We start from the raw sequence: 27,860 nt of genomic DNA, 5'->3' as shown, positions 1-27,860 counted from the left end.
GACTTCACTGTTTGTACTCGTCAGTAATGAGGCACCTTGTCAAAGGCTTTACTGAAGTCCATGTAAACAACATCCACCGCCCTGCCCTCATCAATCATCTTTGTCAGCTCCTCAAAAAACTTGATCAAGTTAGTGAGGCACGACCTCCCCAGTATCCTTTTTACAAATGTCCATCTACTCAATCTTCTCAGCATGCACAACTGAACAAGCAGTAGCAAAGCCCTCTCTGGCAACTCCTTGGCCTTTACATCTTCACAAGCCTCATCTCTTTAAACAGGATAGCCACCCTCACCAGCATTCTGCTTGGTGGTTAACATAAAAACAGTCCTTTCCCTCCATCTGCCAAAGTAGCATCTATTTTAGGTTGTCTTCCACAAATCTGTCTTACTGACTCCGAGACCCTGTACGCAGCAAGACCAGCTGCCACTTTGTGTCAAACTTGTATCTTATTTTAAATAACTTTTTGGCCTGGGTCATGTCTCTATGCCAGCCAGGTTACACAGGGGCCTGTCTCCAGGCAGATATCATAGCAGGCCATATCCCTCTCTCCAACCACTCAATTTTACCTTGCATTAAATGAGACACAAAAACATACAAAGCAGGAGCAAGAATAGGTTATTCTGTCCCTTGCGCTTGCTCCTTGCTCCGCCATTCGATAAGATCATGGCTGATCTGATTGTGGCCTCACCGGCCTTCCACGATACCTGTAACATAACCATCTAGTCAAGTCCAATAACAAGAACAGGGAATCGCTCCAGGGTCCAAGCAAACACTCACGCTTTAGTCAACACTTCTAAAGGAGATGAATTCCTCGTTTATCTTATTGGTGCTTTGAGAGAGCTTGCCGAGTGGAATTTGTGGTTGCAATTGCCTGCAAATGGCAGTGGCTATATTTTAAAAACAACTTATTGACAGGAGGACCCTACATTCTAAGTAGGTGGAATATGCAGTATAAATACAAATGAGTTTCTTCTTTGTTTTCGAGGTGTGCGGAACCTGGGAACTCATGTTATCGAACACAAGGTTTCAAGCTGGGTGGGGATCTCATGTTCAAATCCCAGGACTCCACCACCATTTAAACTCAACTATTCACGTTGGTTAAGCTTTACCTGGTTCTAGCTTGGCCGCCGATGGAAGCACATCCACAAGAAGGGAGGCAGTGGCGCAGCAGTATGTATGGTCTTTGGAATAGTAATCCAGAGAGCCAGGGAAATGCACCGGGAGCCCCGTGTTCAAACCCCACCACAGCAGATGGTGAAATTTGAATTCAATAAAATGTTTGGAATGCCCATGAAACCATTGTCGATTGTTGTAAAGGCCCATCTGGTTTGTTAATGTCCTTTAAGGAAGCACATCTGCTGTCTTTACTGGTCCGGTCACTTGGGTCCACAACAATGCGGTTGAAAATGCCACTAACAAGTCACTCAGTTCATGAATGGACAATAAACGCTGGCCCAGTCAGTGCTGTCCACATCCCATGAACTTTTGAAACAATTGTTACAGGCAGCAAAAGATCTGCCAGGAGCAACATGATGATAGCTAAAAAATCCAGTCGCAATCCTGTCTATTCAGATGGTGGGAGCCGAGATATTATCAGTAACAACAGGGATTTCTAAAAAAAGCGGAATAATTAGGAAAAATATGGAGAAAGTTTCCTTTAAGCACCTTTATAAATAACATTATTTATTTCACTTGGCCTAACTAAGTTCAAGGTTGATTTGGAAGGGACACGGGAACCTTTTGAAGACCTGAGGATTAGAATTCACTGGAAAAATCCTCCCTTGAGGTGGTGCCAATTTGCACAGACCAGCAGACTTAATCTCTGGGTCAATTCAACATCAGCCGCATCAGATGGGCAAGCAGCAGGGAATGTCATATGGGAAACAAACCTTTACCGAGTTCTGCTTGACTTTAAAATTGGCCGATGTCCTTAAAACCCAAACTGGATAGATTCACAGCTGCAAAGAACCAAACGGTGACCAAGTTCTAACTCAATCTCCTTCTCTAGGAAGGCGTTTAAAGCAGCAAAGGGGCAGTGTCCGTAATCCCTAATCTGCTGGAAAGTGCAGGTCTTGATGTCAGGGGGAATATTACGGGCAGCACGGTGGCACAGTGGTTAGCACTGCTGCCTCACAGCACCAGGGACCCGGGTACAATTCCGGCCTCGGGTGACCTTCTGTGCGGAGTCTGCACGTCCTCCCCGTGCCCGCGTGGGTTTCCTCCGGGTGCTCCGGTTTCCTCCCACAGTCCAAAGATGTGCAGGGTTAGGTGGATTGGCCAGGCTAAATTGCCCCTTAGTGTCCAAAAGGTTAGGTGGGGTTACTGGGATAGGGTGGAGGCGCGGGTGTAAGTAGGGTGCTCTTTCAGTGGGTCGGTGCAGATTCGATGGGCCGAATGGCCTCCTTCCGCACTGTTGATTCTATGAATATGACTGAGCTCAGCTAAGAAATGCCTGACCCTCGCCCAGTGCGATAGAAAATGAACATTGCGCCGAGGGTATTAAGAATAAATGATATACTGAGGGACTGCAGTCTTGTGTAATGGTGGCAGAATGTCTGTTAACTGTTTATTAAGTGTAAGCATTTCGTGGGTATTAACTGGGAATTATAAATTGATGCAGGCTGAAACTGTGGAGTTAGAAGGTGTATGCTTGCAATGCGTAACTCTGTAAATAAATGCTTATTCTATTCTATTCTTCATTGATTGGAATATGACAATCCCGGTCCGAAGGAGCATTAGAGAACCAGCTGAGTCAGGGTCGCATACCAACAACAACCAGAGGCAAAATATCGATCAACTTGAAGCATTGTGCAGTGGGGTTCGCTCCAATCAGCTTGAAGCTGGAAACTGAAAGGCAGCTACTGGAATTGGCCCTTGCAGTAAACGGAAAGAGCTTTTCCAGTCCACAGCAAAATACGGGGAAAAGGCAGCAAACTGTTTCATTGCCCTGGGGAGAACTAGAGCTTAAATCAAATGTGCTTCTACTGACAAAAGAGACAATGGAAAGTCCCCAACCCACAGAACTCAGATAGACAAATTCCCTGAAAATTGTTGATGTAAATCAATTTTAAACAAATGTTGAATTAAGCCATGTAGTCCTGGCCAGAATGCTTATACGTCAAATCTAGATGTTAGGATTGAAGTAGACTAAAGCTCAACAGAGTTGAATTTTGGAATCAATCCAGCGCCATTTATCTCCATCTCCTTTGCATTGTCAATTGAAGTGGACTTCAATCCCCGGATGAGCCCATCCCTAGTTGCCCGCGAGGGCAAAGACCCAATGATGTCCTGTGGGACTGAAGTCACGTCTAGTGGTGGTGGGATCTCTGTTAACTGTATATGAATTGTGTTTCATTGTATGTGGGATGTGGGCATTAACTGGGGATTCACATGTGCCCCTATAAATAGACCCATAATGAAACTGTGGGGTTACGAGGTGCATGCTCGTAATGTGTAACTCTGTAAATAAATGTTTATTAAAAAGTGTGCAAAGATTGACTCCAGTTCTATCCTTCGCTGATTAGAACATAGCAATCCCCGTCCAAAGAAGGATTAGTGAACCAGTTTAATTCTGACAAAGCAAGCAGATTTTCAGGATCACATCTTGAAATCAGTCAACAAAGTTACTGAAGAAGAGTCATCCGCACTGGAAACATTAACTCTGTTTTTCTCTCCATGCAGACCAGCTGCGTTTTTCTAGCATTTTCTGTTTTTGTGAAATTTGAACTCCCAATGGTTGCGTACCTGGTTCAAGTCCATACACATTAGGCTACCGTGATCCCATGACATTAGAATCTCAATGGCAGTCAAAGAAACTTGCTTTGCTCAGTCGCCCTGTTACTGTATTTTTTCAGGATTTGGTGGGTTAAATACAATGGTTTTCTGAAGTTTCCAAATGGACAAACAGATGGGATGAATCCAAGCTGTGCTGGATACTTTACACACTTACTGCCAAAATATTTTGAAATGAGATGAAATGGCCCAAAGGCAAAACAGGAAGAGAGACAGTGCAACGGGGCTGGATTCCTGTGTAAAGCATTAACCGCTCGGATACCAGGCAGAGTTTCCTGGGGGAATGTTAGCTTCAGAGTCGTATATAGATTACCTTGGCGGTGCGCTTCACTGAAGATTGACAGTGATCCAACAATTAATTCCTTTATGTCGTCTTCTTCAAGTCCAGCTCCAAGACTTGAGCACAAAAATCGAGGCTCACATCCTAGCGCAGTACTGAGGGAGTGCCGCACTGTCGGAGGTGCTATCTTTTAGAGGTAACGTTAAACTGAGGCCCTCTTGGGTGGACATAAAATATTTCCTGGCGCTACCTGAAGAGCAGGGGCGGTAGGCCCAGCACCTTGTTCAATATTTACCCCTCGATCAAAGTCACAAAAATAAACCACCTGGCCATTATCACAATGCTTGTGGAGCTTGCTGTGAGTGAATTGGGTACTACATTCCCTTCATTACAACAGTGACTAGACAGCCAATTGAGTACTTTTCAAGTAAAATGCCTCAAGTCATCCGGTGATTGTGAAAGTACTATATAAATGCAGCTCTTTCTCTTCTCTCCTTTTCCGGAGGTTTAAGTCAAGGCTGTGTACAAAGCCCATCAGCCTCCTGGTATCTCACTGCTGTAGCCAATCTTCATACGTAATTCTTAACTGCAAGAGCTCAAAGGATGCTTTAACACGGCCGCTTCGCAGCTGAACCCGATCGCTGCTCCCACCCTACCTGAACGCATGCCTTTTCCAGCTGGGAATGCTGGATAACAATGAAAAGGAACAGACGGTGCACATCCTGCTTCTTCCTCAGAGCAGAGACACAGAGGGAAACCCGGGTGCCTCTCATGCCACTCAACTGAGACTGAATACTTCAGCAGAGATCAAGGCCTCCCTGATTTGAAGGACTCGCGTCTCACGGCAAACAACTCAATTACCACTGGGACTTCCAACGTTTCGGATACAACAGAGAATGAGATGTCACTTTATACTCAGGATTGCAAACAGGCCACCCGGTATTGATGATATCATGGCCTGTACACATTGATTTCTTCTTTGACTGCATTAATATAATTGCAGCCTGGGACTTCCTGCGGTAATTTTACATTTAAGCTCACTGCTTAAATGATGAGTCAGAACCTTCAAATACTGCGCACAATCGCCCGGGGCCCTGGCAACAAGACTCACTTCCACATTTCAGCATCAATCAAGGCACACATTAACCATTTCTGTGAAACAGTATACTCACAAAGCTTGTGGCATATAGGAATGTGCAGCTGAGCGCCCGCACGCAATCGTAGCTTGGAAGCAAAAGTGAATGGCGGAGGCCGCACTTTTCCTGCGCTTACCATGTGGGAGCCAGCCATAACCGGCGGGCTTTGGCACCACCTGCCTGCCTCCCCAGGCTCGGGGTCAGCAGGGGGGTCCCTGTTGCAAGGCTGTGTTGCTGTGCGCTGCATCCACCACAGAAATGGCTGTCCTGGACACAACCAAGTCACCGGCAACATTGATGTCTCAGGTTTATTTTGGCATTGTAATGCCGGCTGATGTGCTGCCCACAGATATATCAAACGGGTGACTGATAAGATTGGTTAGCTGAGCCATATGCTTTCCTCCTGCAGGTTAGTTGGATGTACAGGTTAGTTGGATGTACAGGTTAGCTGGATGTACAGGTTAGCTGGATGTACAGGTTAGTTGGATTAGAAAAGCTAAATTGCCCCTTAGTGTCCAAAAGGTTAGGTGGGGTTATGGGGACAGGGCGGGGCATCAGGCCTGTTTTTAAAATCAGGATTGTTAACAAAATACCCATGGTTATAAATTGGCACAGTGGAGGAGCAGACCATTCAGTCCATTAGGCAGAATTCAATAGTGGTTAGCATTGTTGCTTCACAACGGCAGGGACCCGGGTTCGATTCGCGGCTTGGGTTACTGTCCGCGTGGAGTCTGCACGTTCTCCCCGTGCCTGCGTGGGCTTCCTCCGGGTGCTCCGGTTTCCTCCCACAGTCCAAAGATGTACACGTCAGGTGGATTGGTCACACTAAATTGCCCTGTTGTGTCCAAATGTTGGGTGGGTTTGCTGGGTTACAGGGATAGGGTGGAGCTGTGGGCTCAGGTAGGGTGCTCTTTCAGGGGCCGGTGTAGATGGGCCGAATGGTCTCCTTCGGCACTGTAAATCCTATGTTGGTGCCTCTCTTTGGAAGAGCTAATCCAACTAGCCACACCACTCCCCCCAACTTTCACCATAGATCTGCTAGATTCTTCTTTACAGGCATATTTGTGGTTCCCTTCTGAGAATCTGCTTCCATCACCCTTTCAGGCAGCGCATTCCAGACCATAATAGTCTGCGCATAGAAAATTCTCGTCACTTCCTCCCTGGATCCTGCGCCAATTATCTTGCGTCTGTCTCCTCTGGTTACTGACTCTGCTGCCAGTGGAAACAGTTTCTGATCCTAGACTCTTACCAAAAACCCTTCAAGGAGAATGAGTAAATAAAAATTGTTTTGGAAAGGGGAAGAAAATAGAATTTATAAAATGCCTTTATCACACCCTCAAATTATCGCAACGTGTTTCATAAGTCTTTAATTACTCTCGAGGTGCAGTCACTAATTACCTGAGGTAGATCATTTGCACATTAATCCTAGACATACATATTATTATTTTTTTTAAATTTAGAGTACCCAATTCATTTTTTCCAATTAAGGGGCAATTTACCGTGGCCACTCCACCTACCCTGCACATTTTTGGGTTGTGGGGGCGAAACCCACGCAAACACGGGGAGAATGTGCAAACTCCACACGGACAGTGACCCAGAGCCGGGATCGTACCTTGGACCTCGGCGCCTTGAGGCAGCAGTGCTAACCCACTGCGCCACCGTGCTGCCCTATAGACATCCATATTAAATGAAACATTAATGAGAAAAGCTTCAAAGATTCCCCTTCAGGAATTCTACTCCAAATTTACTGAGAGTAATTAAGTTACCGATAAGTAATTGTCCACACAGGTGCATAAAATAAACCTCCTCACTTCTGCGGTGAAGGCATTTAAAACTGAATTTGAAACTGTATGCCTACAAATCAGGTATTATTCAGAGGCTACGCTAATGTGCGAGGGTGAGAATGTGAATCAGAGACGAGGATGGAGAGTGTGTGGGAGATGGAGAGAGTGAGACAAAGGGAAGGGAAATGAATCAGAGAGAGAGATGGAGAGAGGGCAAGACAGAGAGAGAGGAACGTAGGGCAAGTCCGAGAGAGATGGAGAGAGGGCATGACAAAGAAGGATGAACGCAGGGCAAGTCCGAGAGAGATGGAGAGAGGGCATGACAAAGAGAGATGAACGCAGGGCAAGTCAGAGCGAGATGGGGAGAAAGTGAGAACGAGAAGGGCAGCACGGTAGCATGGTGGTTAGCATAAATGCTTCACAGCTCCAGGGTCCCAGGTTCGATTCCCGGCTGGGTCACTGTCTGTGCGGAGTCTGCACGTCCTCCCCATGTGTGCGTGGGTTTCCTCCGGGTGCTCCGGTTTCCTCCCACAGTCCAAAGATGTGCGGGTTAGGTGGATTGGCCATGCTAAATTGCCCGTAGTGTCCTAAAAAGTAAGGTTAAAGGGGGGGTTGTTGGGTTACGGGTATAGGGTGGATACGTGGGTTTGAGTAGGGTGATCATTGCTCGGCACAACATCGAGGGCCGAAGGGCCTGTTCTGTGCTGTACTGTTCTATGTTCTATGAGAAAGGAAGAGGCAAGTTCGAGAGAGAGTGCACAGAGTGAGAAAGTGTGGGAGAGAAGGTGTCAGAATAGGAATGTGTGTGGGTCACAGTGTGACAGGAGATTGGTGTGTGAGATGGACGGTGACGGAGACAGTGTGTGGGAGACCCGAAGCACTGGTTTACTCAGCAGTTACGAAGGGAGAAAAGACAATTTAACTGCTGGGCCTCATTTTAACATCTGAAATTGGACTCACTCCTGAGGCCGGTGGAAACGATACCACACCTGGACTCCAAGACATCCTGAGAAAAATACAAAATACAATTTACACTCTGCTGTATCCCAGCCACTTGCTGTATCTGGTTTGACAGTATTTGGCCCAGGCACCATTCTAATCAGGTGGAGAGAGGAGGTTAAAATTAAGGGAGGGCGAGTGTGAGACAGGGAGTGAGTGAATGGGAAAAAGTGTGTCAGATGGGAGGGGGGGGGGGGGGGGGGGGGGGTGAGGTGTGTGTGTTTGTATATGTGTGTGTATATGTGTGTGTATATGTGTGTGTATATATGTGTGTGTGTATACAAGGGCGGCAAGGTAGTGCAGTTGTTAGAAATGTTGCTTCACAACGCCTGGGTCCCGGGTTCGATTCCCGGCTTGGGTCACTGTCTGTGCGGAGTCTGCACGTTCTCCCCGTGTCTGTGTGGGTTTCCTCCGGGCGCTCCGGTTTCCTCCCACAAGTCCCGAAAGAAGTGCTGTTCGGTGAATTGGACATTCTGAATTCTCCCTCTGTGTCCGAACAGGCGCCGGAGTGTGGCAACTATGGGATTTTCACAGTAACATCATTGCAGTGTTAATGTAAGCCTACATGTGACACTAATAGATTATTATTATGCGCCTGTCTGTATATTTGTGTGTGTGTGTGTGTGTGTGTGAGAGAGAGAGAGACAGACAGAAATAGAGCTACATCATTTGTTAAATGCACTTTGCAAAGATAATTACTCGGTTCAGAAGAACAAAAAGATTCAGAGAGAATGCCAGGGATGCTCAGTAAACTGAAAATATGTGCTTCAATTTCAAGCGTTCTTTAGAAATTGTTGCAAAAATGCTGATGGCTGCTCCCAGTGATGACAGAATGATGGACTAACATCTATGATTCATGCCCGCAAACCATCATTCATGCATAGGAATTACTCGACAATAGTTATCCAAAGAATGCCGGCTACAGGCGGGAGGTTTTGTTAAAGGTTTTCCCAGACATCAGGTGATGTTAACAAAGGACAGCTTCTTAAACACGTTAGTTAAAAGTTTAGAAATTCGGTTCTTCTGCCATTGAGCTTCCTGTAAGGGTGGTTGGCGAGGAGCAGGTCACAGGATTGGCCCAGAGGATTTGCACTTTCTCATGGTCCGTCTCTTTTGACCACCTCGGAAATCAATCTGCTCGAAAAAGAACTGTCTGCCTGACAACCGATTGGTCAACTGATCTTAGCAACGGTGCTTTGGGGAAGGGAAAGAAAGCGGGAAGAACGTGAAGGTGAATTGTAGAGCTCCAACAGAAAACAATCAAACATGGAACAGATGCAATTAAAACAGGTGACACATCTTAAAAGAACAAGGGGATATAGAACTTGCATTTATATTATGCTTCTAACCCCCAAATTGCTTTACAGCCAAAGGCTTTACCCCCCTTTTACAATGGGGCAGAGCAGTGGCATAATGGTTTGCACAGCTGCATCACAGCGCCAGGGACTCGGGTTCGATTCCTGCCTTGGGTGAGTGTCTGTGTGGAGTTTGCACTTTATCCCCGTGTCTGCGTGGGCTTCATATGGTTTTCCCCCCACAGTCCAAAGATGTGCAGGTTGGGTGGGTTGGCAGAGAGCAATGCACGGGGTTAAAGGGATATGGCGGGGGAGTGGGCCTAGATAGAGTGCTCTTTCAGAGGCTCTGTGCAAACTCGATGGGCCAAATGGCCGCCTTCTGCACTGTAGGGATTCTACAGAAGTGCCTTTGAAGTGTGGTCACTGTTGCAGGGAACAGGGCAGCCAATTTGCAGCACAATTAATGAGATAACCCTTTCTGAAGTGATGTTGATTTAGGGATAAATATCAGCCGGGGTATGGGGAATATGTCTCTTTGAATTCTGCCAAGGGACTTTTTACAATCATCTGCGAGTGTCGATCGGATCCAAATCAGTGATGATCCAGAAACCAAGACACAGAGGTTTTCTTTGTTAAGTTCATTGACTGTTCAATCGCACAGCTGACCTGCCACACACCCGGTGCCTCAGCCATCTCCTATTTAATACTCTCTTTGGAGCAAAACATTTAACCAGTCCCTATTTATATGCGCTGAAAGTGCTTAATTCAACAATGCCCTTCATCGGTGTATCCCAACAATATAACTACCATATCATTAACGGAGAACACATATGGGGCCTCGGTTTAATGTCTCATTTGAAAGATTGCACCCCCGACGATGCAGAAATTCCTCAGTCCTGCGCTAGACTGTCTACGTGGAGATGCCGGCATTGGACTGGAGTGGGCGCAGTGAGAAGTGTTACAACACCAGGTTAAAGTCCAATAGGTTTGTTTGGAATCACTAGCTTTCGGAGCACTGCTCCTTCATCTGACTTCATACTAATTCCAGAAAAAAGGGCACTATTACATAAACCACATCAATGAAAATGGGCACTAAACCAGCACGGACGAAATGAGGAACGCTTGAAAACCTTAATATCTGGCACGGTAGCACAGTGGTTAACACAGTTGCGTCACAGCTCCAGGGTCCCAGGTTCGATTCCCGGCTCGGGCCACTGTCTGTGGGGAGTCTGCACACTCTCCCCGTGTCTGCCGGATGCTCCACAATCCAAAGATGTGCAGGTTGGGTGGATTGGACATTCTAAATTGCCCCTTAGCGTCCAAAAAGATTGGGTGGGGTGCTCTTTCCAAGGGCAGACTTGATGGGCCGAATGGGCTCCTTCTGCACTGCAAAATCTATGATTCTAGGAGTAGTAGGAAGGTGCAGAGAGGGAGTTCCACGGAACAAGTGTTGAGGTGGCTGAAGGCTTTGCCACTATTGGTGGGGCAAAGAAGGTGAGAATGCACGATAGATTAGATTCAGAAGGCCTACAGATGCTGAAGGAGTGAAGAGGCAGGAAAAGATCGCAGAGAAAGGGTGATGCAAATCGTGGAGGGAGGAGAAGTTGAAAAGGATTTGAAATTCGAGACGTTGGCAAGGACAACCATCAGTAGGCGCATGAGAGAATGTTCAACAAGGTATCGGCGGCTTTATTCCGAACATGTTGGGAGTTTATGGAGCCCAGGAGACTCTGACGGGGTAAATATTGAAAAAATTACACCTCAAGGCGTCAAAAGCATGGACACAGTTTCGGTGGCAATCCAACATTATAGAAATGGAGGCAAATCGGAGCCAAAGTGCTCAAACTACCCATTAAGCAGAGAGGATCCCTACTTACCATTCCATACAATCTCCAGCTTGTTGGGATGGAAGGGAATGAGCTTGGCTTCTTTCTCAAGACGACTGGTGTAGGAGCTGAGAAACGGCACAGATTCCCAGACCTGGGTTGGAAGATAAGCACTTGTTTAATAAAAAAAAGGCCAGTTGATCTCCAGATATGTTTTGAGATTAATATGCACTTGTATAGTAGTTTAGCAGAAAATAATGAACAGAGAGACATGTTGATGAAGCTTTTCATTCTTACACGCATCGTGGCAAATGCAAAAATACCAAATTTCAAATGATCCCAACATTTTATATTAAAAGAGAAAATAAAATAAATATTAACCTTATCAAAATTATTCAAAAGCAGGTACCAGAACTTGCACAGAGAGAAGTTCAGTTCAAATGTCAAATATCCTATAAAAGGTTTGACAGTGTGATAGATATACTCTGTTGTGTTGAACAAATTAAAACTACTCCGCGAACAGGCACCGGAATGTGGCGACTCGGGGCTTTTCACAGTAACTTCATTGAAGCCTACTTGTGACACTAAAAGATTATTATTATTATTATAAATTAAGCAAACTAATGGACAAGTCAAAAGAGCAGCCTCTTCAACTGCAGCAAACAAAAACAAATGGCAAAGGAAATTTAAAACATCGAATCAAAACGTGATTAAGGGGCTCATGAAAACACCCCAACCCCCACGCTGTCCACTGGGCACGGAGGCCCTCGACGGTGTCACTGTGTGCTCCCTGAGGGACACCCGCGAATATAGCTGCGGGAAAGGGGCAAATGTGGGATTGGACAGCCCCCTCGGGTGTCCATCGCTACGCACGCACGTACACACTTATGTGTAGGTAGCTGCAAATCACCTGTGCTCCACATTAATTCCCCCCCCCCCCCCCCCCAATCACTAAAACCCCCTTCACCAGCCACGGGCAAGTAATCCCAAAGGCTGAGTGGGTTTTCAAACACCAGCTCTGGAGATGGATTTCGGCACCACGAGGGACAGTGTTGGTTCTGCGTCATGTGTAGTGGCCTTTGATCAAGCAACACCCACAGGCACCAAACCACAGCTCACTGTATGGAATCTCTGACAGATATTGGACAGGATGACTACTGCAGGCACTAATTGCTTCCAGATGATCCCATGAGACAATCCCTTTCGCTCATATCAAAGAGCGTAGTAAGCATGGATGGAGTACCTAGATGTCCCGCGTTTAGACCAGATCAACGAGTTGTGAAACTGGGTAGGGTGTCCTTTCAGAGGGTCGGTGCAAACTCGATGGGCCGAATGGCCTCCTTCTGCACTGTAGGTATTCTATGATCATTGGGACTTAAAATTTCAAATTTTCATTGAACCCAAATCTCACCACATCTGCTGTGGTAGGATCAGAACCCTGGGTCTCTGGATTACTAATTGAGAGAAAATTTGCGACGACACCGCCTCCCGCTACGAGCTGCTCAGGAAAGTGATGGCCACCGTTTCAACATTAACCACATCCTGAGAACAGCTTTAAAATAAAAGAAAATTATCTATCACTTGTCTCTATTCCTTGCACTTGGCCTGAATTTCCTCTGGTGAATTGTCTCTCTTGGTTCTCGTTTCCATGTTAGGCTGAATGGCCTCATGTCTTTCAACATAATTCCAGGTAATATGACTGGAAGGTGCTTTTGTAAATACAGCAGAATATGTTATGTTAGATTCACCTCCCACGGTCAACGGCCTGTGTGAACAGGTTGTCTTCCAGGGTCAATGGAAACATAGATGTGGGTCTAAGTGTTGGAAACAGCAACATTTCTTTTAACCTTTAGGGAGTTGGGCACAAAGGGGCGACTGGCTGGGTGACTGATGTGGATCAGACTGGGGCAAGGGGGTGGCAGCCCCCCCCCCTCCCCCTTCCGGCTGGGATGGATTTGGGATCAGCCTCCTTGCCCTATCCATGGTGCAGGCCACGATGCTATGGGTCAGACCTGCCTTCGGGCAGGCTACTCAGGAAGAAGGGGAAACACACAAGCAGTGAACGGAGAGGTTCCTTTACAGAGGCCAGTTTCTCATGCGGCCACGGCTGGCCAACGTTTCAACAGGAAGTCTCACATTCAGGGCTGCAGTTCAAGAAAAATAGCTTTAAAATAACGTTTTGTTTTTAAAAGATTTTAACAGTTTGCATTGATTACAGCGTCAGGAAACTGGTCCTGAAACATGACTGGACACAGAAGTGTGAGGAAGCAAAACTATCAGTGGTGATAAAGCCAATAAATCTAGGAAACGTTTACGTCAATCAGCAGCGAGAACAATGGCTGGCCTTTCTTCTCCCGAGTTCACAGGATACCGTTTCACTGGGGTTAACCGAGTTATCTACGCACCTTTGCAGCGTTAACCATCCGCCAAGCGTTAAGCAGCCCGAAACCATGTTGGTGACTATGGCTGAATCCAGCACCATTCACTTGCCATCCAGCGATCCGGTCATCAAACTAAAGGAAATAATAATAATAAAATCTGCGTTGTGAGATGTGGATTCAGAGACATGTCCACCCCCTCCCCCCCCCCAATCCCGTTCGCGGAAGCTAGTCAACGACACACCGGGCAAGCCGCTTGCCTCTGAATAAGAAGGTTGTGGGCTCAAGTGCCAATGTGGTACTGGGAGAGTGCAGCACTGTCAGTGGCGCCAAATTAAACCAAGGCCCCAAATACCCTTCTCAATTGAAGTGAACCCACTATTTTGAAAAAGTGCAAGCGGGTTCTCTGCAAAGTCCGAGCCAATATTTTCCCCTTGATCAATAAGCACACAGGGAGACCACACAGTGTAAAAATAAGAACGCATGTTTAATTGCAAGCCATCTATATGCGCTCCCCGGGAGACCCCTATCAGGTTTCTTCTGGTTGGTGTCTTACTGGCCGATTTTATATATACTGGGTAATTGGGATACCCACCCCGAGCGGGGGAGCTCGTACTCCGCAAGGAGCACAGGATGACAACCATTCCCACCCCGTAGGTCCCGTGTGGGATATTACATTCCTCCCCCACAAAGTCTGACCCCCCCCCCCCCCCGAACCGCCGAGCGATGAGACAGAGGGGGAACAGGCGGAGGACGTTGGAGTCTCTTCGGCTTCGGTAAGTCTTCATGGAGCTGATGCGCCAGACTAGTCGGCGTATATTGCGCCACGGAACGCCGTCGCCGCAGGAATGGCATGGAGGATGATCATCAGGAGGCGGCTGAACTTTGGAATCGGCGGCTGAGACCTCCGAGATCTGTGTCTCCATCTCGGAGTCTGGAGACACAACGTTAGTCATGTCGGCGTCGAGAGAGACTGGAGGCGTCACAGCAGGCTGGTTCAGCAATGGAGCCGGAGGATCCGGGGCAGGCTTCTTTCGAGGCACTTCACGAGGGAGCAACCTTTGTAAATGCGATCCAGGTGTCGCTTCATTAGTTGCCCCCAAACTTGTACTTGGTAAGAGACTGGCCCCATTTAACGAACAACAATCCCAGAGAGCCAGCGAGCACCGTTGTTGAAGTTACAAATCGTCAGGTGCAAAGTGTCGAAGAGGTTGATGCCGCACTGGATAAGGCCCTTGCAAATATTGGTTATGACGCACTAATGTCCAGTCGAATTAAACTCGGTCGTGTATGACGTCTACGTCCCATTCACTTCTCATCTGGGGCTACACCAGTCACTGCGTGTGGCATGGTCCTGTACAAGAATAAAAATCTTGCCAGTCTCGTGTCCAATGAGTCAGATGTCTGTCTCTTGAGCCCCTATTTAACCGTCTGCCACGGGCCTGTCTACCAAACCACTCGATGCCATTTTGGTATCAGGCAGTGCGGATGTGGAGAATCCTGTTCCTCTTCACAAAAGCGGCAAACTCTTCTCTCGCGAAAGGGGCCCCCGTTATCAGTCACGAGTATCTCCAGGATTCTGTGGAAAAACAAATGCGCAATCGCTCGATGGTCACCCGGGAGGTGATCATCGCCATCTTGTGGACCTCCAGCCACTTTGAGTGGACGTCCACCAGGACAAGAAACATGGAACCCAAGAAGAGCTGGCGAAACCGGCATGCACACGTTGCCCAAGGATACCCCGGCCATTCCCACAGGTGCAGGAATGCCGCCGCAGGGAGCTTCTGGTGTTCTTGACAGACGGAGCATTGCTGGGCCAACATTTCGATATCCGTGTCCAAAACGGCCGCCAGACGTAGCTCCATTTTGGACATTCCGTGGGATGCCTGTTGTGAACGTCCTTCAACACGACAGCCGAGTGGGGGAAGCTCATACTTCTGCAAGGAGCACGAGGAAGACCAGCATTCCTAGGTCCCATGCGGAATATTACAAATAGTTTCACCAGTCATTGTGATTCATGGGAGCTATGTCTGAAATGGGTGCAGAGTTACAACAGTGATTGCACTTGAGTGGTAATGCATTGGAAGTACCCAAAGTGGTTTACAGCTAGAGTGTTAATGTAACGTTAATTGCACTGTTCAGGTGAAGTGGGAGGGTATTGATTGATTGAGTACATTGAACATATATAAAAAAGGACTTCACCGGCATGCTTCAGGTGTTCCACAACCATTGGAGCTGGGGTGCATCACCCCACAATGACAATTTAATTTGAATTAATTAATTAAGTTTTGTTGTGACATTCTATTTTAGCTACAGTGCCCCACCAGGGGTTGTCACCCATGTCATTTTTGTTTAATCTATTAATATTTTTGTTCTATTTAAAAGAGTATAAAAAGGAGACTGCTGGGACACTGGGTTCGTTCGTAAGGAGGAGGCAGGGAGGTATTTTGTAAATAAATAACCCTTATTATTGTCACAAGTAGGTTTACATTAACACTGCAATGACGTTACTGTAAAAAAAACCCCAGTTGCCACACTCCGGCCCCTGTTCAGGTGCACCGAGGGAGAATTCAGAATGTCCAAATTACCTAACAGCACATCTTTCAGGACTTGTGGGAAGAAACCGGAGCACCCGGAGGAAACCCACGTAGACACAGGGAGAACGTGCAGACTCCGCACAGACAGTGACCCAAGCGGGAATCAAACCCAGGACCCTGGCGATGTGAGGCACCAGTGCTAACCACTGTGCTACCGTACCGCTCTATAATAAATCTACCATCAAGAAAAGGATTTATGTCTAGATGCATACTTCACCATCTGGCTTGGCATCCTTATAACACAGAGGTAGGGGCAGCACGGTAGCATAGTGATTAGCACAGTTGCTTCACAGATCCAGGGGCCCAGGTTCGATTCCCGGCTGGGTCCCAGGTTCGATTCCCGGCTGGGTCACTGTCTGTGCGGAGTCTGCACATTCTCCCCATATCTGCGTGGGTTTCCTACGGGTGCTCTGGTTTCCTCCCACAGTCCAAAGACCTGTGGGTTAGGTGGACTGGCCATGCTAAATTGCCCTTAGTGTCCAAAAAGGGTAAGTGGGGGTTACGGAGATGGGTTAGATACATGGGCTTGAGTAGGGTGCTCTTTCCAAGGGCCGTCGCAGACTCGATGGGCTAAATGGCCTCCTTCTGCACTGTAAATTCTATGATTCTATAGGTAATGAAAGATGCAATATAAATACATAACGTTTAATCCTGATGAATTTTGCTAAACCCAGACATGGGCAGTCTAACAAATATGTTGAAAATGTGTGCACTGACACATACCCAATCAATCTTGTTGTCACTTTCTTTTCCGTATTGATGATAAAATCTAAAGGGGAAGTTATGAGAACGTAGCCCGAGGTACTGGAGTTTCCTCAAATTATATTAGCCGCAATGTTCCCGGACAGTCAGATTTCCCTTGGATTTCCCACCTATAATTTCCTGTAAATGTTCATTTGGAACACTCAAAACAATATCCAGGAACCGAAGCAGAATTGAAGAACTAAAATCTGTGGTTGAAAGGATTTGTGGGAAGTTGAAACCAATGAGGAATTTAGCTCGAAGAATCTGGGAGCGGGAGGAGGGAAGACAAGGACGGAATGGAATGCCCGGGGATGAAGTTATCAGCCAGTGATAAAGCGATGGTGCTTGCAGCTGACCTCAAAGAAAGCTACCCAGAAAGTTCCCGTAATCTCTGTCGTGAGCAGTTCTCCTTTATCGACGTCAGTCTGAATCTGGCACCAAGTTAACGGGATCGCCGGGGAAACCAGTGATGTCATCAAGCAAGGGGACCACCCAATCACATTAACCAGCAAGTACGGACCACTGAAACCCTTCACTTTCAATTTTTTAAAGTTTTTCAGATAGCAACATGGGTCATAACCATGGGGTCGGGCGGCATGTTAGCACACATGGTTAGCACTGCTGCATCGCAGCGCCAGGGACCCGGGTTTGATTCCTGGCTTGGGTCACTGTCTGGGAGGACTCTGCGCGTTCTCCCCGTGTCTGCGTGGGTGTCCTCCGGGTGCTCCAGCTTCCTCCCCAAGTCCCGAAAGATTCATAGAATTTACAGTGCAGGAGGAGGCCATTCGGCCCATCGAGTCTGCACCTGCTGGTCAGGTGAATTGGGCATTCTGAATTATCCCTCCGTGTACCCGAGCAGGCGGCGGAGTGTGGCGACGAGGGGATTTTCACAGTAACTTCATTGCAGTGTTACTGTAAGCCTACTTATGGCACTAACAAAGATTATTATTAAGGTTGAAGTCAAAATATCATAAACTTTGAATTTGTTTAAAAATGGAAGTGGTATTTCCTTTCATGACGGAGAAGTGTACATTCAACAAGCGCAAAATTACTTTTCCAGGGCTAGTGAGGTTGTTTAGCAGTCACTATGACCTAATGTTAAAAACCCAGTTAAATCTCATTCAACAAGCTGCAACTTTCCAAGGGTTTTTCCTGCACTACTGAATGTGTAGGAGTGGATGTTCTCATCAGTTCAGTGGTTTCTCATTGATTGGCGGCAGGGGTTGGACCTCACTGATCGCCGTTCCTGGAGTTCCGCAACTAACTGTGCACGTGCGGACTCCACAAGTTACTCTCCGGTTCAAAGGAGTAATGGTGGTGAACGCTGGCATTGCAGCTGCAAAGTCTGGACTGAGATTAAAAAAAGGTGGAAGACATTTTGTGATTGTGTGTTCTGTAAAATTAGATCTGATGAGGTGGGGGAGGAATGGTGAAGAGAGAGAGCATCTTAGCAAATGCTCACTGAAAAAGTCACATACAGTTATAGCGGATATATGCACCTCGCTGCCTTTACCTGGACAGTCAATGATTTCCTGAAATATCAGTTATATTAGTGGAGCACAATCTGCCCATAACAAACTCAAGCTGTCACTGATTAACTCATGCTGTTCTGAGTGCTACTAACTTCATCCCATGTAATGATGTTGTGGATTATAATGGAAGTAAACAGGGTAGAACGCGCAGCACCAAGATCCTCTGAATAATATCTACATTATGCAGTGAAACTTCAGAGTGGGATTGAACCCACAACCGTCTCACTCAGAGTCAAGAGGGCAATTGCCGGGCCGTGGCCCTTCCCAGGGCACTGAGAGACGTCAAGTGCAAACCCACATCTTAGATTAGTTAACTCATCACAGGCCATGTACCTGTCATGTGAGAGTACCTTTAAGAAATGGATGCTTAAGCAATGTACCTTTAAGAAATGGACCAGCTCAAATTACTGAAGTGATGTCAGAGGGTTGGGGGGGAGCTGAGCTCACTTCTGCTTTTAGTTTCAGTTTCCAGAAAATTGCTTTTAGTTTCAGTTTGAGAGAGCAGCTGAAAAGTGCCTGGCTGGTTTGCTGAGAGTTGCATGAAGAAAAAGAGCTTGGGTGTGCCTGTGTTTTGCAGTGAGCTGGATCTGCTGTGATCTCTGCCAGGAAAGACTATCTCTGAATCATTTGGGTGATTTAAACTCATAATAGTAATGTCTTTAACCTGATGTGTTTCTGTTTAAAGGTGTTAAGTCTCTTGAATGTTTAAAGGAACAACTGAAGGATTTTGAAGGTGTTGTATTATTTTCGGGGTGATCTTTGAAGTAAGGGGTGTTGAGTGATCCAATGTTTATTTAAAAGGTCAAGTTGAATCCATGGAATAAACATTGTTTTGTGTTTAAAAACCCACGTGTCCATAATTGTAATACCACACCTGGAGAACAAGCCGTGTGCTTCAAAAGCAACAATACATTAAAGGGAGAGGTTGGTTGAACTCCATGATACGTTTTGGGGTTCTGAAAACACCGCTCCCATAACAGTACCAAAGTTGAAGTATCATCTGTATGGGTTAATATGATGCTACAAGGCCCATTTACTACTTGATTTTCTTTTTAATTCTTTCATGGGCTGTGGGTGTTGTTGGCTGGGCCACCATTTATTGCCCATCCCTAATTGCCTTTGAACTGACTTACTGGACCATTTCAGATGCTATTTAAGAGTCAACCGCATTGTGGTGGATCTGGAGTCACATGTAGGCCTGACCAGGTAAGGGCGACAGATTTCCTTCCCTAAAGGGCATTAGTGAAGCAGATGGACAATGGTTTCATGGTCCTCATTAGACTTTTATTGAACTGAAATTTCACCATCTGCCCTGGTGGTATTCAAACCTGGATCCCCAGAACATTATACCGGGTCTCTGGAAAACCCAGTGGCATTACCAATGCCTCCCCATTATCAAAGATCTTTTCACCAGGACACACTGACAGACAGGGTAATAGAACATTAGAACTTTGTTTCTAAACTAACGCAGAACAGAGCATGGATCTTTACAAGAAGCTTTGAAGGCGCAATAAGCATTTGTTAGGATGATACCAGAACTGAGAGTCAGGAACGTTAGGAAAAAAAATCGCTAGAAAAGTCAAGACTGAAGGGTGTCCTGATAGAGGTCTTTAAGGTTATGGAATGGTTTTGAAAGGCTAGATGGAAAGGTATTTGCAGGGAAGACAAGAAATCTGAGCCATAAACATCAGACAATCACTAATGGATCCTATAGGGAATTCAGGAGAAACGTCTTTGGTCAAGAGTGCGATGGGATGTTTTGGCCTTTGCGTCCCTAGTAGCCCGGCGGAGGATCTTGCTACAGTGGAAGGATGTGGGCAGCACGGTAGCATGGTGGTTAGCATAAATGCTTCACAGCTCCAGGGTCCCAGGTTCGGAGGAGCAGGTGTTGACTATGTTTATTTAATTTAATTTATTTTCAAGTTCTCTTGTTGTTTACCGGGTTTTGGGGGGGGGGGGCTCGATAGATGCGTTGTTACGGTCTTGGGGGTGTTATGCTTATTATGTTGTTTTATTGTTGATTTTTACTGTTTGTTGTTACATATTTTGTAAAAAAGTTTCAATAAAAATTATTTTAAAAATGTGCGAATTAATGTGGAACTCGCTCCCACTGATAGTAGTTGAGCTGGATGGCGTTGATGCATTTAGGGGACAGCTGGATAAGTTCAAGGGGGAGAAAGCAACATAGGGGATATGAGTTAGAGGTGCGAGGAGTCTTGGAGCTTAAACAACAGGATGGACCCCGTTGGGTCAAATGGTCTGTATCCACATTGATAAAGTCTATACACTGCAATGTAAAGATGAGATTTTGTTCAGTTTTGCTCTGTTCTTACCCGCGTAGATGTGAAGACGATGATGTGTTGAACATCTCTCCAAGTCAGGCACGGGCGAACCTGAAGCATTAACGCAACCATCCCTGCGGCGAGGGGCGCAGCGGCCGAGGTCCCTGTGTGACCCTCTGTACAGCCGGTTCCTTGTTGCATATCCCAGTCAGAGGTCACCTGAATAGTTAACGACACCAAGAGAGAAAAGGAACACAGGCTGAATTGGTGTTGCAGCTGGGGGAAGACTTGGGTTAGCAAATAAAAAGACGGGTTTCAGAGGGTGGGGAGAGGGGAGAGGTTTGGATGGGCGAAGGGAGAGTGTTGGACTGCAGCACGTTTAAATTTGCAAAGGTTATCCTTGCTGACATTTAGAATCATCAACTCCGAACTGTGTAGGAGGCCGTTTGGCCCATCGAGTCTGCACTGTCCCTCCTGAAAGAGCACTCCACCCAGGTCCACTCCCCCACCCACCCCGCCCTGTCCCCGTAACCTAACCTGCATATCGCTGCACACTAAGGGCCAATCTACCTAACCCGCACATCTTTGGACTGTGGACTCCGGAGCACCCGGAGGAAACCCACGCAGACACGGAGAGAAAGTGAAAACTCCGCACAGACAGTGACCCAAAGCTGGAATTGAACCCAGGTCCCTGGCGTATGAAGGTAGCAGCGTTAACCACTGTGCCATCCTGTAGTATTGTTCATCTTGGGTCTTTTATCCTCCCCACTGCATCATGACACCAGTGATCGGAATATTTCCCCATGCCTGTTAATGCGGAGGTAGTGCCCGAGAAGCGGAATAAATTCACAACTTAATTGCCGGTGACAGCCGATTATCGGGCAGGTGCCAAACACAGACCTCAGTCTAACGCAGTGGGCCATTCCGCTTCCCTGCACCAACCATTCTCCACGGCGGAATGTCAAATTTGTGTCCCCAGCACTCCTAAAACGCAATATAATGTCTCGTCCCAAGAGTCTGCCTGTTCCGACATCCCGAGGGCCAGGTGTGGTTTCGTTGGGAACGCCCTGGCTCTGAGTCACAAGGCTGTGGCTGGAGCAGGAAAACCGTGGCCGACACTCCAGTGCAGTACTGAGGGGGTGCCGCACAGTCGTCTTTTGAAGGAGTTGTTAAGCTGAGGCCCCACCTGCTCTCTGGCTATAAAAAAACTCCCTGTTTCAAAGAAGAGGTTATTCCTGGTCTCTTGAACAGTATCCATCCCTCAAATCAACATAAAATACCATATTGGCCCGAATTTCTCCCGCTGTTCACCAGTGTCGGATTTCCTGGCGCTTTGGGGTGGCGCCAACGGAAATTCCCATTGACAGCGTCGGGAGCAGGGAATCCTGCTGCCAGGGAACGGCGCCGCCTCCCATTGCTGAGAAACAGGCAGCTGGGGGGTCGGAGAGTCATGTCGTCATAATGCTGTTTGGGAGCTTGCTGCATGCAAATTTGCTGCTGCGCTTACAATCAAGCTTCAAAAGCAATGAATTGGCTGTAAAGTGCTTTGAGAATGAGGCTGTGATAAGTGCCAGTCTTCCTTCTCTTTTCTCTTAATGGGATCCTTGTTTTAGCATGTCTGTATACTCGGTGCTGCGTCCTCTTTAGATGGCTCTCTCTACACCCAGTCAGTCCAATGCCCCTGCTTGGAATCATAGAATCTCTACAGTGCAGAAGGAGGCCATTCGGCCCATCGAGTCTGCACCGGTCCTTGGAATGAGTACCCTACCTAGGCCCACGCCTCAACCCTATCCCCGTAACCCCACCTAACCTTTTGGACACCAAGGGTCAATTTATCACGGCCAACCCACCTAACCTGCACATCTTTGGACTGTGGGAGGAAACCTGAGCACCCGGAGGAAACCCACGCAGACACGGGGAGAAAGTGGAAGCCACACTGACAGTGTCCCGAGGCCGGAACTGAACCCAGGTCCCTGCCGCTGTGAGGCAGCGGTGCTAACCACTGTACCATCGTGCCTTGCCCCTCTGGTCCTGCAAAGTTATTAACCTCAAGAGTGCATCCAATTTCCTTTTGAATCTCTGCCCTCCACCACCCTCGGGAGGGAGCAGGTCATTACCACTCGCTGTATTAAAACATTCTTCCTCACATCCGCCCCCCACCCCTCCCCATCTCTCACCCAAAAACTCAAATCTGTGTCCCCAGTCCTTGTACCACCAGCTAACGGGAATCGCATTTCTTTATTATATTCATCCTTAGTCAACTAGACATTGTGTATATGGTGTACAAGGAATGAAGATCCGCAGTGTCAGCATTAGACATATCTGGCGTAGAACAAGAATACAGTGTGGGGCACATGTACCACGACAAACACCCTTTGTGTATGGTGCACTGTAAATCAATGGGATTATATTTCCTTTGCCTGTGTAACATTTCTGGATTAAACAGTGGACTTTTCAAGCAATTCCTATTTGGATGACCGGATTACTGGGTTGACCCGGTGTCCAGCTGGTCCACTCACAATCGAGTTGGATTAGATTTTCGCAGTTAGCTCAGTGCTTTTATACCAGAAGGACCTTCCATTTCGTGGGTGCAAATGTTGACCTATTGCCCACCTCCCTTCCAAGGGTATCCCTTGATCAGCCAGCCATTGGACTTGGTAAATCTGTCTCTTCACCCACCCACACCTTGCAGAGTTGCATTAATATTTTGAGAGAAGACAGGCCAACCACCAACTCAATTAATTTCTGATTACCAGCAGCAGCTGCAGCAAAGGGAGCAGGTTGTTAAGCAATCAAGGGTGTTTAGTGCCTTGGCCACTCCCAACAGGGACAAAGGGAAGCACCAAGGCCCAGCTTGGTAATTGGTGAGAAAGCCCCTCCCTGTTGGATTCACCATCCACACTTGGAGTCTCAGCGGTACCAGGCACCTCCCACAAGACGGTTGCGTTGGCGAAGGGACCGTCGACCAATTTCTTCTGGAGAGTGCCTTCTGAAAACAGGAGCGGAAAGAGATGCAGTGGCTTTTTGTCGAGTCGCTCTGTGCTGTATGGATTGCTCCCAGGGACACGCACTGAGATAAATGCCAAAGAGCAACAGCTCAATGAAAGGCACTCTTAATTAAACATTGCAAGGTCCAGGCATATGTGCCTTTTATAAAATTGATTCATGGATGTGGGCGTCGCTGTCTCGTCATTTATCACCCATCCCTAATTGCCCTGGAACTGAGTGGCTTGCTATGCTATTTCAGAGGGTATTTAAGAGTCAACCGCATTCTGTGGATCTGGAGACACATGTAGGCCAGATCAGGTAAGGACGGCAGATTTCCTTCCTCAAAGGACATTAGTGAACTAGATGAGTTTTCACGACAATCAACAATGGTTTAATGCTTTAATCCCAGAGTTTTTTGTAAATTTAAATTTCACCATCTGCCCTGGTGGGATTCGATCCCGGGTTCCGAGGGCATTACCCTGGGTCTCTGGATTCCTAGTCCAGCAATCATACCATTGCCTCCCCCGGGACATTTAGGAGAGCTGCCCCAAAGGCCCAATGGGGGAAGGCCGCAGTCCAAGGCCCTCCTGCCATATTACACCCAGGGGCTAGAACCTGCATAAATGTCCAGGGTCTGTAATGCACAAGGAAACGTTTGCCATGAAATGTACATTGTAAATATGGCCTGTAAACGTTAGTGGAGCAAGGCACCTCAAGGTGCCACGTCCTACAATTGGGATTTTCTGCGCAACCCGCCATGAAGGCGGCTCACCACTGGTTGGCGGCAGAATCCTCTGGTCCCGCCGTTGTCACGGGAGTTTCCTGGAAGATCCCGACGGTGTGGAAGGCTGAAAAATTCCGACCCTCTATCAAAGCAAGTTGTCCTTGTCACACTTGAACTATTATGTAATGTACTTTGATAAATTTTACAAATATTTTGAACGAACAATCCTTCCTAGATGCTGTTAGTTGAAAGCCGGTTTCAGTTCCCATAGTCTACTGGAGGTTCTAAACCTATGGGGCAGGATCTACGGATTGCGTTGTGCCCAAAAAGCAGCGGGATCTACCAGGCTTGCCATGCCTCGCGAGATCTAATGTGATGGGCAGGATCACTTTCTGGCAAAACTGTTTATTAGAGTGAGATAGCCATGGATCCTTGGCTGAGCACCGTTCTGTGCCGGCCTCGCGGGGTAAGACAGAATGGCACTCGTGGGGGTCACCCAGGGGATTGGAGGCCCCCAGGTCCATGCCATCTGGGCAGGGTAGTACGCTGGGACTGCTGATGCTACCTGGGCACCCTGGCAGTGCCAACTCAATGCCAGGCTGGCACTGCCAAGGTATCAAGCCGGCATGTTTTGTGCAGCGGTGATCGGGAAATGTGTGCCCTGGGTGGGGGGTGGGCCCGGTGACCTCTTTATAGTGTGTTGGGGCTTGGGGTGGGGGTCCAAAGGTCGTGTTGGGGGCTTTAAAAATGGCGTCCCAATCTCTTGCTGCACTAACGAGTTCCGGCGAGCGGTGCTCCTCAATCCAAAAAAGGGGGCTAAGTGCGGCCTCGTCGGAGAGTTCCCCGATCTAACCAGGTGGCCATTTGATAGCGGGGTCTTTCTCGGCGTTCCGAGCTCCGGGAAACACCCATCTAATTTTGCGCGCTACGGGACTCTGTCCCCATTCGGGCAGACTGCGCCCATAGTAACGAAATTCCCAATTACTGGCTGTATCTCGTCCAGAGAAATTTATCCCAGGAATTCTCATGCCAAAAGCATGGGTTCAAACCCAGCTGCGGAATCTCAGTCTGAGCCGATTATGTAATTGATAAGCCAGAATTTTCCAGCACTGGAGTTAGAATATTCATGTTTAATATATCTGAATGTGCAACTTCCACAGGAATTCAAATAAAGCGTAACTCAAATATCAAGTCTGCGTTTCAAGCACATCTTCACAATAACAGGAACCAACTGTCAGTGTAATAAGATTTTGTTTTTTAGCTAGAAGCACTTTCCTGTTTACGAAACTCTATATTGGATCTTCTGGTAATGCGATCTCTCTTATAGTAACAGACTGTGAGTTCTGTGACTCCCCAGGGCTGCATTACATGGAGAAGTGAAACCACCCATTATTGCCGTAATATGTCAGATCTGCTGCACGCCTCATTTTGTGCACAAGAGAAGTTGCCTCCAATCTTTAGCTCCCTGGCAACATTATCTTTACTCCACTAGCTCGGTCGATATTCTAAAATGACAAGCAAATAGCTTGTGAGGTGATTTTAACGAGATGAAAGATGCAACATAGAAACAGCATTGTAATACAATTGGACCTTTTCCTAGGTTTGCTTCACTATCCGTTTTGCTGTGCAGCTTGTGAAATAATGTACAGATTTACCAAAATTGAAGCAGAGAGGAACGCATTCAAATTTCATCTTTTTGAGACAATTAAGCTTTGTTTTTGCCCAAAATCCTGTCTGGCTAATTGGGTGCTGGGTCACAGATTGGATTGGATTTGTTTATGGTCACGTGTACCGAGGTACAGTGAAAAGTATTTTTCTGCGAGCAGCTCAAACAGATCACTTAGTACATGAAAAGAAAATAAAATAAAAAGAAAATACATAATAGGGCAACACAAGGTGCACAATGTGAATACATAGACACCAGCAATGGGTAAAGCGTACAGGAGTGTAGTCTTAATCAGGTCAGTCCATAAGAGGGTCGTTTAGGAGTCTGGTAACAGCGGGGAAGAAGCTGTTTTTGAATCTGTTCGTGCTCAGACTTTCGTACCTCCTGCCCAATGGAAGAAGTTGGAAGAGTGAGTAAGCCGGGTGGGAGGGGTCTTTGATTATGCTGTCCGCTTTCCCCAGGCAGCGGGAGGTGTAGATAGAATGACATGATGCAGTTTTACATCAGCCATTCCTTGAGTTGAGGAGTTAATCTCCGTTGGACCGTGGTTGCGGAGTGCAGTATGGGTGTGTGTGCATGGGAGTGGTGAGGGGGGGGGGTAAAAAGGAACAGTGGGACAGCATGGTGGCAGTGGTTAGCATTTCTGCCTACGGTGCTGAGGTCCCAGGTTCGAATCCCGGCCCTGGGTCACTGTCTGTGTGGAGTTTGCACATTCTCCCCGTGTTTGCGTGGGTTTCACCCCCACAACCCAAAGATGTGCAGGGTAGGTGGATTGGCCATGCTAAATTGCCCCTTAATTGGAAAAAAATAATTGGGTACTCTAAATTTATTTTTAAAAAAGGAACAGTGAGCAGAGCGAGACTGGAACAAATATTAGGCACTCTTCTCATGATCTAACGCATCGTGAAATAAGTGATCAGCTCCCCAGCTCTCTGCAACCCTTCAGCCAAGTTTCAATGATCTTCAAATAATTTGATGATCACTGGCTTCCTAACTTGGGGTCTGGAAACAGTCTGTATCATTCCCGAGGGAAAATCCAATCCTAAAGAGTTGGAGAGCAAGACAGTCAAAGCAATGCCGTTCTGTACAGAACGTCGGCTCCCCTTAAAGGTCGCCAAAAGCCTGACATATTTACTCTCAAGGTTAGAGACGTAGGAAACAAAATGGTCTCCTGAATTGCTCGCAGCAATGAAAGCCAATTCCCAGCCGAGCATCCGTTTTCCATCCTTTGGACTAGACGCTTCTGCTGGCACTGGCTGAACATTACACCCAGTATGCAGCGGATGGAGTGACACCATTAGTCAGTCCCTGCCAGTAATTTTTCCACATTGCTTTCCTGCCTCAGGAATAAATGGAGAGCGTTCCCAAATGCCTATTAAAAAACAAATGACCCGGAAGACTCTCCCTGGATGGGTAACTAATCACATTTAAATTATTCAAGGCTGCATGCGTGCCCTTTACAACATTTAAGGGAGGCCATTAACTCATCTGTTAATGAGATCTGTCAGTCAGGAATAAAGAAGGTGTACAGATCATTTCTGACAGCACAAAATTAAAATCAAACAAACTGTTCCGTCCAGCAATCAATCACATTGACATCTCAGCAACCGATAGCGACTGAGGACAGGTCCGTTCACATAAAAACCATGCCACGCGCTTGATCTTTCCACATTGTATCATCTCGCCGTCACCTTTAGACTCAAAAAATGGTAACTTCGGGCCTTCTTTCACCCGTGTCAGAGCATCAGCAGACAATCTGCTCCCTGGCTTCTCTCTCTCTCTGTTGTACTCTTGCTTTTCAGCACAGGGCTAAATCGCTGGCTTTGGAAGCAGACCA

At 47.1% G+C, this 27,860-nt stretch overlaps 1 protein-coding gene across 2 annotated transcripts in view; it reads right to left on the bottom strand.

Annotated features, from left to right (window-relative positions):
• The window catches only part of pcsk7 (proprotein convertase subtilisin/kexin type 7), a 257,528-nt gene that overhangs the window by 51,417 nt on the left and 178,251 nt on the right, over positions 1 to 27,860 (bottom strand). For both annotated transcript variants that reach the window (XM_038779566.1, XM_038779567.1), the window contains exons 9-11: positions 20,697 to 20,864; positions 13,518 to 13,625; positions 11,164 to 11,266 (exon numbers count right to left, since the gene is read on the bottom strand). In XM_038779566.1, the coding sequence (XP_038635494.1) occupies positions 11,164 to 11,266; positions 13,518 to 13,625; positions 20,697 to 20,864 (379 nt within the window). The remainder of the gene's footprint in view (positions 1 to 11,163; positions 11,267 to 13,517; positions 13,626 to 20,696; positions 20,865 to 27,860) is intronic.

Source organism: Scyliorhinus canicula, chromosome 19, assembly GCF_902713615.1.
Source record: "Scyliorhinus canicula chromosome 19, sScyCan1.1, whole genome shotgun sequence".
In the NCBI taxonomy this organism is placed as follows: domain Eukaryota; kingdom Metazoa; phylum Chordata; class Chondrichthyes; order Carcharhiniformes; family Scyliorhinidae; genus Scyliorhinus; species Scyliorhinus canicula.
The sequence above is the reverse complement of the archived record's forward strand: the minus strand, read 5'-3'. Positions and strand labels throughout refer to the sequence as shown.